Here is a 15,317-nt window from a genome sequence, read left to right as displayed (position 1 = left end):
ATTGTTACAGAGATATCTAGAAGGGTTGCACGGTGACGGATAACGGCGTCGTTTTCAGTTGATAATAAACAAAAATTGGAAAAAAAACCGATCAGCTGAAACAGAGCGTGGACGAAGCCAGAACCGATAAATAAATAAACATACCTATAAACTGACATTGACAGACAAGAATATGAATAACGGTAGCGGGTAATATAATAGGTAGGGGGTTTTCAACTCACCAAAACGACGAAAGGGCCAAGCCGTGAAGAAACCGAATTCTTCCTAGATTTTTCTGGCGATAATTCTGCAATGAGAAATAAAGAAATGAACAAGCGTTCAAATAACGAAAGGACAAATAACAAACAAATAAAGAGGCGGAAAGAAATCTCAGCAGTGTCAATCGGCTCGACGCGGCGCGATAACATTACAAGGGGGGTCGGAGGGCGGGGGGCGAGAGGTTCGCACGCGACAACCACTTGTGGATTCGGATGGGGAGGGAGGCGTGATTTTACATCTAGTAGCGCCGGGTCAGAACAGAACGACGCCGAGGAGGCAGGCAGCATGTCGGAGGAGAGAAGAGAGAAAGCGAGAAAGAAAAAGAGAGAGAGCGAGAGAAAGAGAGACTGCCGTATAATAATGAAATAAACCGAGAAGCGGACGTGGGCGTGCTCGAGGACGGAAATTTCGCGTTTTCTTTTCTTTGCTTTTCACGGCGAAGAAGGGAGAGGGGCGAGAGAAAAATAAACAACATTGTCGCGGGCCGTGTCAACGCCATGTCAAATTTGTTTGGTCGTCGTCTCTGCGTGGGCGGGTTGGATGGATGCAGGTTGTATTGACCACCGCGATATTATAGCGACACGGAGATTAGATCGCGACATCGAGTATACGTTATTTGAAAAATTATCCAGGATTTTTCAACTTACCGGCGAACTGCGCTCACCACGAAACGATCTTCGCACCCTTAGATCCTCCTGGACGTTTAACTCGCCGGATTAACTCACCACACGACACTCTCTCGTCATCTCACAAGTGAACGAAAACACCACGCAATCACAGATCGATATACAACAAATGCAATTTCACGCGAGAGAACAACCGCGAATCGCGATCAGTTTGCCCTTTGCGTCGCTGATGTAGACAACTGCATGTACAATTGTACACATACGAACCAGTGCTGCCGTCCCACCATCGCACGTTTCGTTAGCCAGCCTGACGATGCGGACGAATCCGGAACTAAACAGCGACGCGGCATTTTCAACAACCTCGCATCGATCTCTCGGACACGTGATCCCCATTGCGTACCGCTGGGATTTCAAATAGTCGGCTAGCCGAGACGACTTCAACGGTTGATTACACTCGGATCTTCTTCGTTCTCACGAGGAAACCCACGGAACTGATATGAAATGGCGGTAAACAGCCTTGAATAGCAGGAATCTCGTTACTTTACCAAAAACAACGTCAAATGCTCAGCGACGAGTGCGCCGCGTTGTACGCGACGTCGGCACCCCCCATCCCCGAATTTCCACCTGGCCTTGGCTCGGTCTAGTGCCAGTCTGCAGTACGATTCGTTCGGCAGTCTTGCCTGGTTTACTTCCCGCTGGTGCCCCGTAACAACGCGGTGTTGAAAGCCGGTGGTCCAGCATAGCTTGCACCTGTCGAAATGTCGGTTCGATCGGGAAAATCATCTACTATGTACTGAGTACGTCGACCGTTCTGTTTATACTCGTAGCATTGACCCTCCATTCACCAACTGCCCCAGTTACGAGTTATGTACTGCGGCTAGAACCAGACTCTAGGCACACCTCGGCCAATTTTCAAACGTACATTAATTACGTAACGAGCGTTCGACGTTAGTATCGCTGATAGTTAGCTTCTGCCTGACATAAGAGCGAGAGCTGTCCTTTCGAATAATGAACCTATAGCTTCGAGCGAAGCGGCGCGATTCTTTGGAGGTGGGACAGACAGCTAGCGATCAATACCGCGATGCAATTCGCGATCGCAGTACCTTCGAGGTGGTCGCCGCTACTCCGAGCGCTGAGAGAGTTGAACTCAATCTAATTCGGTTACCTACCTTACACGAGCCAATAATCTCTCCGCCCTCCTCTCCCCTCCTCCGTCCACCCGTCGTACGCTTGAATAACAGTGATTGCTAGTCGCGTGCGTATTTTCGGTGCGACACAGCGGTGATTGTCACGCATGTTTACGCATTCACGAATAAAAGTAAACAAAGCAGGATCACGCGTCCGTTGCGGCTCCGAGCCGATAAATTCATCCCCTAACAATAAGTGGCAACATCGGCGATCTTCTTTTGTCACTCAAACGTTAAAATACCCCTTTTATTGTTAGCCTGCAGCGTTCAGCTTCAGAGTTTCTTGCGAATGACGAGCCGGCGTCTGACTCACGGAAGGGGAAGCCACGAGTTACGACAGCTGTCATGGAAAACGTTAACCGGGATGCAGGTGCGTTTGACTGATTAGGTACACTGCTTTGGTTAACGTGTCGTACTACAGTCACGGTTTCACGCTTCTTTTGTCCGTGTATATTCTTTTATTCCTATCTTGTATAATTGGTTTTATTCCAATCCCTGTACTTCCAGCGTTATCAAAGCTCCTCGCCTCCTTGGAAAAGAACAAGGCGGAACTGCCAAGCTGCACCGACGAAGAATTTGGCTTTCTGAGCGAACTGCTCAGATCAAAAGAGCTCAATGCGCTGGTCAATGTTCACAACAAGATAACCAGCAACTCAAAGGATGACAAATTTTTTCCTGTACTCTCTAATGCCATGGATGTCGACATCGATGTTTTGGATCTACTATCGACAAGGACACATGTATCCGAAGATTGCAAGGAACTCTTTCATCTATTGCAGAAGCCTCATATCCAGGTAGGATGTCATAACTACATTTGTAAGGTAGACAATTCGGAAATCAAATATCCATGTATACCCTCCTTTCCAAATATCAAGGCTTCGTGCGCGAATAAATTCAAGATCGAGGGGTGCAAAATTGTTAAACCTGTCCACTTTCCTTCTCGGGATTTTTAGTTTCTTGGTATTTTCAAAAATATTCCATTTGCAGGGCTTGCTGTGCGCTCACGACTCCGTTGCTCAAAAGGACTACTACCCAAGGCCGCCAGAAATACACGCGGAAGTCGACGAAGATGAAGAGTACGTCAAACTTGTACAGCTTGTTAAATCCGACGAGCCTTTGGTACGTTCAATTACTTGATTTGCTGGGAATCGTTTAGTTTCAAAAGAATATAAAGAGGCGAGATTATAGTTAGGGTTCATTTATTGCGACTGCTTTTCTACTAAGAAGACGATTATACATTAGCTTTCTCTCTAAGAGAAACACAATTGTGATTGAAAAGCTAAATATATTAACAAATATCTTTTATCATTGACAAACTTGCGTTGAAGTGTGGTGCTGAAGTTGAACCATTTGTGGTAAGTTCTTCACTGTGCTTTGGAAATGTTATTCTCGTTAATGAAAAAAAAAAAATATCTGAATCAAAATGTTTCAGAAATTTTGCTTTTCGTGTAGTTTTGTTTTACCAAAAATAAACTGGCCAATTTTTTTTTACCATTTGGCAACCTGATCGCATAAATATTTTACAGTACGTGCATTTTACAGTACGGTTTCGAAACCGTTGTGCTGCCAAGTTTATTACCCTTATAAACATAACATTTTACAGTCAATTTGAAAAATTCAAAGAATGCTTTGATAATATTGAACGATCGTTAAATTCTTGCGCTTCGAGAGACGAGTTGTGTTCTCTGATTTCACTCTAAGCTGCACAGTCAGCAGAAATAGTAACCGTCTGGTATGCCAGGCTCTTGTTCCAAGTGGAATGCTTGAATTTTAAAGCTGTTTCTCTTTTTGTTTATTCAATAGAATTCAATGCATGGATGGAAAAATATAAAACAAATAACCATACTTGTGCAGCTTGATCAATCGCATATTATTTACTTGATTAAAGGCATCGCCTAACAAAATAACCCTATATATCAGATTCTATTTTTTTATAGGGGGCGACGATAAGAAACTGCGAAGAAACCGGCAAGATCATCTTTGTTCGGATAATGCTGGGAGGCGCAGCGGATAGATCCGGCGTTATTCACGCCGGCGACGAGATTTGCGAGGTGAATGGTATCAGCGTTGAAGGAAAGACACCGAGTTATGTGCTGGAAATTCTGGTGAGCACACTTTTTAAGATTTCGTGATATTTAATAAGTACACGTCTCTATTTTTGCAATGTTTTCTTTTTCTCTCATTTAGAAAAATACGAAAGGCACCATCTCGTTTGTGATTATTCCAGCGGATAGCAAGTCTGGCGTCAGGGAAAGCAAGGTAATGAGGTATATTCTCAAACGAAAGCCTGGAACGCCTTAAATTTCTGTTCTAATTTCAAACTGTGTATATGTTGAGCCTAGAAGTAGTTCTTAAATACTCATTCGCAGGTTCGTGTTCGGGCACATTTCTCATACACCGCGGCTGATGATCCTTTCATACCTTGCAAGGAAGCAGGCTTGGATTTTGTCAAGGGAGATGTACTTCATATTGTTAGTCAGGACGATTCTCATTGGTTGGTATCGTCGTCAGGCGAGAAAGGCTGAAACAAAAAACTCTAATTTTAGGACATTACTTCAATTTCTAAGTCCTGAAAGCACGAATTAAAAAATGTCAGCAATTTCTCGAACTCCTCTATTCGCAAAATTGATAAAAACTCTACTGAATAATTATGATACAACATTGTATTTAAAGGTGGCAAGCACGACGTGAAGGCGATCGCAATATGCGAGCTGGTCTCATACCGAGCCGAGCCCTCCAGGAGCGAATCATCGTCTTACAGCGTCACATGAAGGAGCAGAATGACGAAACTGACAACATAAGTAAGTGGTACACGTTGCTGTCCTATTAATAGTTTGATTATTTAGATTTTGAAGATCTATAGGTATTTTTATTTATAGATGTATTTCAAAAAAAGACTCAGAACTTTGTAATAGTTTTATAAAACTGAGTGTATTCAAGTATGGATGTATATAATTTCATTGTCCCCTGGTTTATTCTAGTTCTAATAAAACTTCTTGTATATATAAAATATCAGCTGCAGTAGGTTATTGATCGTTACCTTATTATAGTCGAATGTGAAGGACGTGCTGCTGAATTATTATAGTACCTTTGGTGTTGCTTAAAAAGTTTTACAATCAAAATAGTTTCACCCGAGTGTTATTTCATTCGATCATCACAATTTGGTAAAGTTAAAGATTCTGTATTTCATACATGTGTGTGCCCGAATTTGTTAGAGTTTGTTTGATCACTTTGACACGTTCGAAAAAGTCTTCCAAATATGTTTTGTTTCTATATAGGACATGAATTTTGGCTAACTAATATATTTTGCATTTCCCAGTTACAACGATGCTTGTTTGTAGATATAAATGCAGCAATCAATCCCCTGCTTCCTTGTTTCCTAACTCTATCGATGGAATTTATAATGAGAGGATAAAATAACGTTGAAGATATTTGAAAAAAAAAAATAATTGAGAACTACTCTTAACAACAATTAATCACCTCAGATCCCTAACATTCGATTAGGTCTGTGTTCTGTTCCAGTGCCTTTGCCTGCCCTGTGCCCTCGTCCCCAGACCTCCTCGCACGTCGTGCCCACAAAGTGCAACTTGCAAGCTCTTAAGACTAAAAAGATCATGTATGACGTGGCAGAAAACGATGACTTTGACCGCGAGGAGATGCCAACTTACGAGGAAGTCGCCAAGCTCTATCCGAGGCCCGGGTCCTACAGGCCCATCGTTCTTGTTGGGCCTCCTGGAGTCGGCAGGAACGAACTGAAGCGCAGACTCATTGCTACTGATCCAGAAAAATACAGGACGCCAATCCCCTGTGAGTATATTGAAGAAAATAAATTTGATTACCATTCTGCAAGCATGCCTCTGCCAGAAAATCAATGAAATAAACAAGCCAGCTTCTGAAGGTCCGCGGATTTTCGAAATTACAGATAACCCTAATTACAATTTTATATCTCCCGTAAACAAACTGTCTCTACTGTGTAACAAGCACATTTATCAGTTTGATCCTTGCAATAGCCCTCCCTGTATTGTATTTGTGAATTTTAAAATATAAACAAGTATTTTTTTTCCTTTTTCTGCTATCTTGTTGTGTTAATATTTTATTATTCTATCAAAACTTTTTTTTTTCTTGTATCATTCGTGTATTAAGGGACTTCCCCTTTATTATGAATAAATAAGTAAATAAATAAATGACTCGAACAATTGTTTCCATCAAACAGACACTTCAAGACCACCCAGACTTGGCGAGGTGAACGGCAAAGAGTATTTCTTCGTGACGCGTGAAAGGATCACCGAAGACATAGCCTCTGGGAAGTTCGTAGAGTATGGAGAATATAAAGGAAATCTTTACGGCACAAGCAGGGAGAGTGTAGAATCCCTGGTGAATGCCGGATACGTTTGTGTGCTCAGTCCGCATTACCAGGCCGTCAAGATGCTGCGGAATCCGCAGCTCAAGCCGTTCGTTATCTTCATCAAACCACCTAAATTCGAGATCCTTAAAGAAACTAGGAACGAAGCAAGGGCAAGATCCACATTTGACGAGAAAAACTCACGGGGTTTTACGGTACGGAAATGAGTAATGACGGTCAACTCTACGATATTTTTCTCGCTTGTTTTAGCACGTTATTCCTCTTAATCGACACTGTTTCAGGACGACGAGTTCCACGAAATGATTCACCGCAGTGAACGAATAGAATACCACTATTCTCATCATTTCGATGAAACTATCATCAATGCAGACCTGTCAATGGCTTTTGAGCAGCTCGTAAACGCAATTATAAGAGTAGAAACTGAACCCATGTGGGTTCCGGCCTCTTGGGTCCAGTGAGAAATTTTGGAACGAAGAAGCCCAAGTAGCAGAAGCAATCCGAAGAGTTTGATACTGAGACGCGAAATCGAGCCGTTGCCGCAGCCTAACTGAGGTATCGTTTGAAAACAGCAAAATTTGGTGGCAGTAGTGGTGGTGGTAGAGAATTATGAATTACTAAAATTGAGGATGGAAACGGGTTGAGTCACATCTTGAGAATAGTTCAAAAGTTCGATCGTCAGTTTGGAAAATGATTCTTCTCTGTACAGAAATTGAATTCGCTTGAAAGATGAAAAAAGTGATATTTTCTGCGAAATTTCTAGGCTGCTGGCGTGCACGATTAATTGATCGGATTTATCATCGTATCCTGGATTTTTCTTACTATTTCGAGACATTTGCAAAAAGGGAAGAAAACGTAGTACACGTTTAACTAGACAAATACATATATATCGTATGGGAACATTCCATAACTTGAGGTTCGACAGAATCAGTGAAAGGGCGTTAAAATTAGAAACGTGCGAGATTAATTCTTTCAATTTACGAGATCGCCATTTGTTCGCGAGTTAACTAATTTTAAACGGATGCTGCGCTTAAAACATCGTTTTATAAATCAACGGTATGCTTAAAGTAATCCTAAGGTAACGTGTTGATATTACCAGCTGTGTTGAATCGTCTTGCAGTAAAAAGTTAACTAGTTGAGTAATTAACAAACTCATGCTAAACTCTTGTCGTTAGAATCCTCAATTATACCAATTGAATCATAACCCCATGAAAGAGTGTCAGGAAATTTTTGGGTACTTGATAATTTACCTATTTTCCCATCCAACTTTGCGTGTTAGAGCAGTTTGAACGGTAGCACGACGTTCCCGCATTATACGTATGGGTATTGAAATACGGATTAGTTGAGTCCGATGATCGCTTGTAACACATTATAAGAGAGTAAGGGGAGAAATATGAAAAACATTTACGTCGCGGTGTGTTTAACCAAATGCGAGATAAATTCATATTGTATTACTATTACCATCAGTACTATTATTATAATATAAATAATAATTAACTGACTCCATTGTTGTTGACTGTTGCCAAATGGATAGACAAAGAATTAAAACAATAATAATGTTAATAATAATAATAATATCCTACATTGTATTTTCCACTTGAAGTATAATTAGCTAATCGATGTTCATACATGCATAATGTGTCGCAGTATCGCTATTTTCCATACCAAACAATTCAAGAGGAACAAAAACCGATATTGCACCTTAATTAACTTCAAGTTTCGTCGGTATGACGGAATTCGTTGACTGTGAAACTCATCAATATATGCACGTTATCAATTGAAATATACAATTACAATTTCAAATATCTGACGTGTCTCGATTTCTCACTCTTCGGTTCGTTCTTCTCTTTAACCCCCAATCCCAAGTAATCTGTTATCTTCAAAATGCGCTACCATTCTTATTGTTACTGCTGTTGTAATTATTGTACTGATTGTGTTGTACCGCTCCACATTATAATTGAACCGATCGCATCTGTGACATATCGAGGGGGGGGGGGATATAAGAAGGAGGCCTAATAATAGATGACCTAGACACAGTTGGCCCGTGGTTTACGGGCAAAGGCCTCCAACGACCCGTGACATGAAAAATTGAATAAACTTTCAAAATCGTTCAGCTGATACTCGTTGCATCTAAGCATGTGTCTCTTTGCACACATGTATCGACTATTCAAGCGCATAATTTGCATTACAAACACCGTAAGCTCTCAAGCTATTATAATTCATACTCGTGACACAATAGCGCGGCGGCCTTTCCCCTCGCGATCTTGAATAAAAATCAATAAGAAAAAAAGCAAAGAAAATACCAACTTCGCAATGCACGCACTGGCCGCAAGTTAATCGATAATCGAGGCACGATACGGTCATTACAATGACAATTAGGTTTAAATTGAGCGCACGGCGAAAGAAGCGAAGTCCAATACGCGTTACGACTCTGATTGTGAGGCGTGTGTTTTCTTATCACCTCTGTGTGAAGAATTTGAAAACTGTTACCCCTGGTAGCGATGGCCACTAAGCTAAAAGTGATCGATTAATCGGGTCCAAAAAAATATTCGTACGTGACTCGATTGAATCGGTAAAAATTAATCGATAATTTCGTATTTTTTTGAAATGGCGCGTACGATCCCAAAATTTTGTAAACAGCTTCTTTTATCGGCGGTAGCCATTTAACTCGAAATCCCATATAACACACAAAACCCCATTAGGATAAACGTCTTCAACAGTCTTCAGTCAACGTATTATACCATATCAATTCTTAAGTATAGATCAAGCATGCACGGAAGAGATTGTCGACTTGTGTAGAAAAGTGAATGATAAGTGTGTAAACGAGAGAAAAAAAATTTCACGGAGCAAAGGCTCGCGTTGTATAATTACGCACGATCACGAAATGCGGCTGCGGACTATTCATAAGTAACCCATAACAATAAACGTAAACACACCGATATAATATTTGTATAAATATGATAACGATACAGTAACGCAAACTAAAATTGTATTTACGTATGTTATTATTTTCGGCTCACAGTATAACGTACATAGGTACATACTTATACACGTATATTATATTAAGAAGAGAATGGGATGTACGGCAACATTATTTTTATCCAACATTCGTACTTGCATACGGTACGTGTAACGCGGATTGCGCAATTTGCGCATCTTAAAAGATGTTTATAAACTTGGAGCCGGGGGGCGGCGATTTGAACGCGCACCGTGATTCCCAGATGAAACCCACGTATGTACCTCAGTTCTCGATCCTAACCAATGCCAACTGTTGTGTATGGTTTACGAATCGAATAAGAACGTGTGCTTAACGTGCAGTTAAATTACACGCGCGTATGCTTACACGTACACATGGACGTGTAGGTATACTACTCGACTTTTGGCTGAAAATAAACCGAAACTAATTTTAAACCCGCATCCCGAGTTGTACGTAGGTACAACGTACGTGTATTTCCAACGTACGTCTGACGTACTTATGTGTGTACAGCTGTACACAGAAGAGGTTACGCATCGTCATCCGGAGAATCGAAACACTCAGGGATTGGCAGCAACAGTCTCGCATACTCGTGTACGCTTATTTTGGTTTCTCTTCTTTCTCCGATTTAGTAATAGGCCTCTGAGCGATCGCGTTAATCTACGCGATATAACCAGAGCTGCGTGAGAATTTATTATTATTATTATTATAAAAAAAAGACTAAACCCGGGAACTGTTGACTCTAAGATTATCTGTCTGAAGATATTCGATTAAGAATGATCAAGAATAATCGATTATTTTTCAAACTCGACTAATCGACGATTCGATTATTTTTTCTCACAATCGGTTTTTGTTTTCTTACTCCTATGAACGACGCTATGTGATTAGAGTCAATTATTATCATCGTTTTACATACTAATTGTAAGTACACTTATTTCATGTAACTAGTGAAAGATGAATGAATATTTTCACCTGAAATTGAATAATATTTCAAATGAAACTATAAATTATCAAAAGACTACGGGCTGAAGTTTGCGAAACTTTGGTACCATATGCACCGTTTGAAAATAAGAATACGAAATAATCGACTAATCGATTTCCTTTTACCGATTCAATCGAGTCGTGTTCGATTATTTCTTTGGACCCGATTAATCGAAGCATCGATTATTTTTAGCTTCTTATTAGTGGCGATCGCTATATTCGATAGAAGACAAAATAGACTAAAATATGATGAAAAAAAAAACGATGAAACAACCGTGAGAATACCTCTATTTTCTCACCAACGTGTATCACAAGCGTTATTTATGTACTCGCGATGCGATTTCTCCCTTTTTTTTCTCACCTCCTTTCTTCCTTCCAGCCTACGTATGTATAACTATACTAGCGTACAACACGCGGAGTTGTCACCGGTTATAAATTATTACGACTCCCTTCTGCATATATTTTGGCAAACAACACATCTAGGCGTGCGCGACTCCGGCCACGGTCGCGATTTGAATATAGGTACATGTATTCAGACACGAGACATACCTACGTAAACGCATGGACGGATAGGTTACAGGCATACCTAACGTATTATACCTACACCCCGGTATTTATCTGCCTAATTAATATTCCTTCGATACAACGCCTCTCCCCGTTTCGTCCCTGGAACTCCTTGGTCGCCCCCCAAGGTCGACCCCTGGAAAACTCTCGGGGTCACCGCGATCCTATAACTTCCGATCTAGCCTTGCGGATAGCCAGCGGGTGGCTAAAGCGGGAAGAAAACCAATGTCCCATGATTCGATCTGATTCAATGCAATTAATGTACGACAGGTGAAAAATCATCTCGATGATAATATAATCCTACGCACACGTGGCTTTGAATGATGACACAGGTCGATGAAAGAAAAATATTTTTTTGTGGAGTGTCTATTGAGATGATACATTTCTATTCTATACATCGAATAATAACCAAAATCATTACTTATTACTCGTAAAGTTTGATTCTGTCTTTTTTACGATGATAAATAAGTCTTGAAGAGTTTTTGGTTGATAGCTAATATGGGTGCCTGTTCGGAAGAAAAAGGAAAACGTTTTCACCAAGACGTGATGAACTTTGTCGTTATTAACGTTATCAGGAGCAGTATAATTAGAGCACGATGGAAGATTACGTTTGGGGTTTGATACGAAAATGTCCGCATGAAGAAGAATAGAAGAAGTACGAAAAACATTCATTTTTAAACTTTGTTTATCAATTCTTTTACATTCCTAGCTTATTATTAATTATTATTTTTGAATAAATGTGATTTAAACGCAAAATTGAAGTTAGCGCGGTTATTATTTACAATAAATATTTCAGAAAATAGGTAATTTTTCTTTAAGCAAACTTTTGTCTGATAAAACAATTTTTTCATTTATTATTTACGTAGAAGAAATTAAAATTTGACAACTAGAACCCAGACTCAAAATTCGTATTGAACGATGTAATTTTGATTTAGAATTGTTTTTTTTTTTTTCAAAAAATCATACAGCTACATGTATCACCGTAATTTCATGTTTTTCGCCATAGGTATACACATTTCCAAGTGATCAATATCGCGTCGTTGGCATTCTCTTGCGTAAACTCGACTCCACCTGCAGTTGCGGAAGAAGGAAAAGAAGAAGAAGAAAAAGATGAAGACGGGGGTGACGAAAGGAGAAGAAAAGAGGAAGGGGAGGAAGGAGAGGAAGGAAAATAACCATCCCAGATGTCTATTTCGGGAAAGGCGATATACGCACGTTGGAGTATAGGTACAATATACTTGCATACCTACGAACCCAGCGCATCACGCGTGTGCTTCGCGAGCTTTATTTTGCTACACGGGCTATCGTAAATACTTGATACGCAGATGTGCGCAGAGTGAACCTACAACGCGACGAGTGAAGATTTAAATTTAACACGGTCGGTACAATACTCCCGCATCCTCGTGATGGACACTCGCGTGACTCCGGGGTCGAAAAGTCTGCCTGAAAATAGAACCATTTAGTTCGGAAAATTATGTAACTCAAGCTGTTGATGAAAGGTTTTATACACGCGGTACCTGCAGGCGTTCCTCGAGTTTAAAGCGTTGTTACAACGTCTATATTGCAGCCGATCGGCGCTTCTTTTAATTCATGACTTACCTCGATTTCGAATGAAAATAACAAAAATATTTATCAAAACGCCGTCGTACATATTCGAACAATTTTCTCAGGTGCGGCGCGAGAATATCCGAGATTAATTAGAACCCGGCTTCGTGTTTTATCGATAATTTTACAATGGAGCGAATGTAGCTTGCCGCCTGGCTCGAGGCGAGGCACCTGTTCGCGGCAGGCACAATGGCAGCCCATTCAGGATTCTAATTATCCCAGCTAACGGTTGTTGGAAGTTAGAAATCGACTCTGGTTAAATGTGAGGACGTTAATTGTTGTAGAGAAACCGCGAAAGTGTGACGAAAGGAAGTCTACGAGGATGTAACACCTGTTATCTATGAAACGAATGTATAGACGAATTTTTTAAGCGTAAAGAATTCAAATTTCTGACTCTGTCCTTAACCCCTTAACAGTCAGGCGAAAATGAGATTTACGTGCCACTTTTGTGTTGCAAAAAAAAAAAAAAAAATGTGGATTTATCCTGTTATTCAGCGACCTAAAAAACTATGATTTACCAAATCGCAGTCAAATCGATGTAGTAAAAACATGTTTTTTGTTTCCAATGCCTACATATATGTCATGACACCAAAGTGGTACGACTTTTTTCTGCCCATATGTTTCTGACACTGACAGTCAAGGGCTTAAAAAGGATGCCTGTACTTATGCATATGCTTATGCCTGTAATTTTCAGATGAAATTAAAGAGCGTCATTGAAATATTGGTAAAACATTCGTCAAGGATTGAGCAACAAGTTTGACTACCCGAGAATTATTGTACAGAGATGTTATCACGAATCCCCGCGAATTAGGAACACATCCCTGGGTTGTCCGTTCTGTATTTTGTAATTAAGTGAAACATCATCCTTGAGGTTGGGATTTAGGACAAGCCGTGTAGCACACCGAGACCTACACGCGCCCGTAAAACGTGGGTAAAATGTAGCAACTAGTCGTGCATGGCGATTTAGTTATGCCGAGAATGGCAGGCGTGTGCCGGTAACAACCGTCTATAACAATCAGGCTCCTGTGTATATATGCAGTATGTATAAGCATGATTACCCAGCAGTCAGGGAGAAGTGGGTTGAGTGTAACTTTGCATATCTACACACCTATCCATCCATCCATCAATCTATCTATCTATCTATCGTGGCTTTATACCCTGCACGCCCATATTTACACGTGCTTGCGTGCCTACGTGCCTCGTGCGTGCGTGCGTGAGGAAACACGCGGCGGTGGTTGCGTAAAAAACGTCCGACACGCCATCGAAGAGGGTATATTACTCACGGTACGGAACGCCAAGCATCCCCCCCATGCACGGCACGCCATGTGTCAAAAGGTTCGAGGTATGCGACGGTTGGGTGTTGCACTGAAATCATAATTAAACGGGCCAAAATGAGGATAAACTTTCAAAGAACGAATAATAAATTGGACGTGATAAATTCATCCGCAGATGTCTGTACGACACCGAAACAAACTGGCGTTAACAGTCGGATGGTACGAGGAGCTAATCAGCTGTTACAATATTTTGGCACCGAGATCAAAAGAGGGCAGACGGCACAACTGTTCGTGATAAACCGCAGTTCGGACCCCGAGATGGGCGTGCGGTGCAACGTAGTTCGTGTTTAAACTTGGAGAAAGTCGATTGGGAAGTTTTATTCAGCAGGAACTAATGTGGATCCATCGGAGTCTCAAAAATCGGCACACCGTGTGCAGGAATTCTCGAATAGGAAACGTTTCATCAAGTTGTGACTAAAGTGCGAACCTTACGGATCATTTGGGTCACGGGGCTGATTAGAAATCACGAGTTCTTGACCTGTGAACCACGAGGGCCATGCTCCATAAGTCAAGGGCCTCGGGTCACCGGGTCGGGTTGAAGGACCATCGGGATCCTTGGAGAAATGCAAATCCTCGCAGGTTGAACAACGGTACAATAAACGTACATGCGGATAAATAAGAGTCATGGATTTTTTAACCCTGGATTGAAGTCGAATTCGAGGAAATTTGAACGCCATAGTTATTCGAGAGAATTGAATACTCGACTAAAATATGCCCCACACTCCTGAGTCATCTGCAGTTGTGTCACCGAACTTGGCAGCGGTTACAACGAAGTCACAGCTAATCAAGTGGATCCAGGTTTATCAAACTTGGAAACTCAAGGAAAGGAGAGTACATATCTGAGTCGAAATTTAGCGCCTACTTTAAACCCTACGTAGGGTTCATAAATTTTCATAAGAACGTTGAATGAATACAGTTGAAATGCGATACTTAATTTTCAAATGTTACTGAAACTTGTCAAAATGATGTCGGAATAGCCTTTGGATTATTCACTGTCAACACTTGAATGTCGCTGTAATAACATATCTATAAAGGAGGAGTGACTGGTTCATTGGAAGAGCTGTAGATTGAATGGCGTCAAAATATCATTCAATCGTTTACTGAGAGCGTTTAACTTTGAGGAGTTGGAGGTTCCATGTACGGTTCGTTCTCAAATTTCTAGAAAATAAAGGATCAATGTAGGATTTCTGGGTTCAGTTTCCTTCAAAGTAGATTTATATGACCCACGATAGAGTCAAATTTAGGCGCTAAATTTCGACTCTGTTATATTCAGTTTCCGGAAGGGTGCAGAAGAAATCGAGGAGCCTATTCCTTAACCGGGATTCGATGTTCTAACCCGATAGGTAATAATTCGTTTTCTCGAGAATCGATAATTTATGGTACTGGAAGTACAAGGCGGCGTCGTATCCGCACCCTTGTTGAAGGAAA

General features: G+C 40.9%; 2 protein-coding genes and 1 long non-coding RNA gene across 10 annotated transcripts in view; 1 reads left to right on the top strand and 2 right to left on the bottom strand.

Annotated features, from left to right (window-relative positions):
• Positions 1 to 1,124, bottom strand: part of LOC124213324 (protein bric-a-brac 1) — a 182,250-nt gene extending 181,126 nt beyond the window's left edge. Inside the window, exons 1-2 of the mRNA XM_069133228.1 lie at positions 906 to 1,124; positions 222 to 286 (exon numbers count right to left, since the gene is read on the bottom strand). The gene's annotated coding sequence lies outside the window, so the exon portion shown is untranslated. The remainder of the gene's footprint in view (positions 1 to 221; positions 287 to 905) is intronic.
• Positions 1,125 to 1,545: 421 nt separating this feature from the next.
• On the top strand, positions 1,546 to 8,236 carry metro (membrane palmitoylated protein 7-like protein metro). Of its 6 annotated transcripts, none has more exons than XM_046609699.1 (12): positions 1,546 to 1,681; positions 2,329 to 2,441; positions 2,579 to 2,865; positions 3,059 to 3,190; positions 3,400 to 3,426; positions 4,009 to 4,176; positions 4,259 to 4,330; positions 4,441 to 4,565; positions 4,745 to 4,872; positions 5,702 to 5,878; positions 6,285 to 6,628; positions 6,716 to 8,236. In XM_046609699.1, the coding sequence occupies exons 2-12, from the start codon at positions 2,417 to 2,419 to the stop codon at positions 6,890 to 6,892; spliced, it is 1,662 nt and encodes a 553-aa protein (XP_046465655.1). In that variant the 5' UTR covers positions 1,546 to 1,681; positions 2,329 to 2,416; the 3' UTR covers positions 6,893 to 8,236. The 6 variants fall into 6 exon arrangements, with proteins under 6 accessions (XP_046465655.1, XP_046465653.1, XP_046465651.1 ...); XM_046609697.1 differs by having other exon boundaries at positions 5,594 to 5,878; XM_046609695.1 differs by having other exon boundaries at positions 5,576 to 5,878.
• The window catches only part of LOC124211052 (uncharacterized), a 17,563-nt gene continuing 5,499 nt past the window's right edge, over positions 3,254 to 15,317 (bottom strand). For 2 of the 3 annotated variants that reach the window (XR_006881366.1, XR_006881369.2), the window contains exons 4-6: positions 13,839 to 13,920; positions 5,740 to 5,876; positions 3,254 to 4,592 (exon numbers count right to left, since the gene is read on the bottom strand). This is a non-coding gene — a long non-coding RNA (uncharacterized lncRNA). The remainder of the gene's footprint in view (positions 4,593 to 5,739; positions 5,877 to 13,838; positions 13,921 to 15,317) is intronic. The other variant, XR_006881367.1, reaches the window with a different exon arrangement.

This window comes from Neodiprion pinetum, chromosome 2 (genome assembly GCF_021155775.2).
Source record: "Neodiprion pinetum isolate iyNeoPine1 chromosome 2, iyNeoPine1.2, whole genome shotgun sequence".
Taxonomy (NCBI): domain Eukaryota; kingdom Metazoa; phylum Arthropoda; class Insecta; order Hymenoptera; family Diprionidae; genus Neodiprion; species Neodiprion pinetum.
The sequence above is the reverse complement of the archived record's forward strand: the minus strand, read 5'-3'. Positions and strand labels throughout refer to the sequence as shown.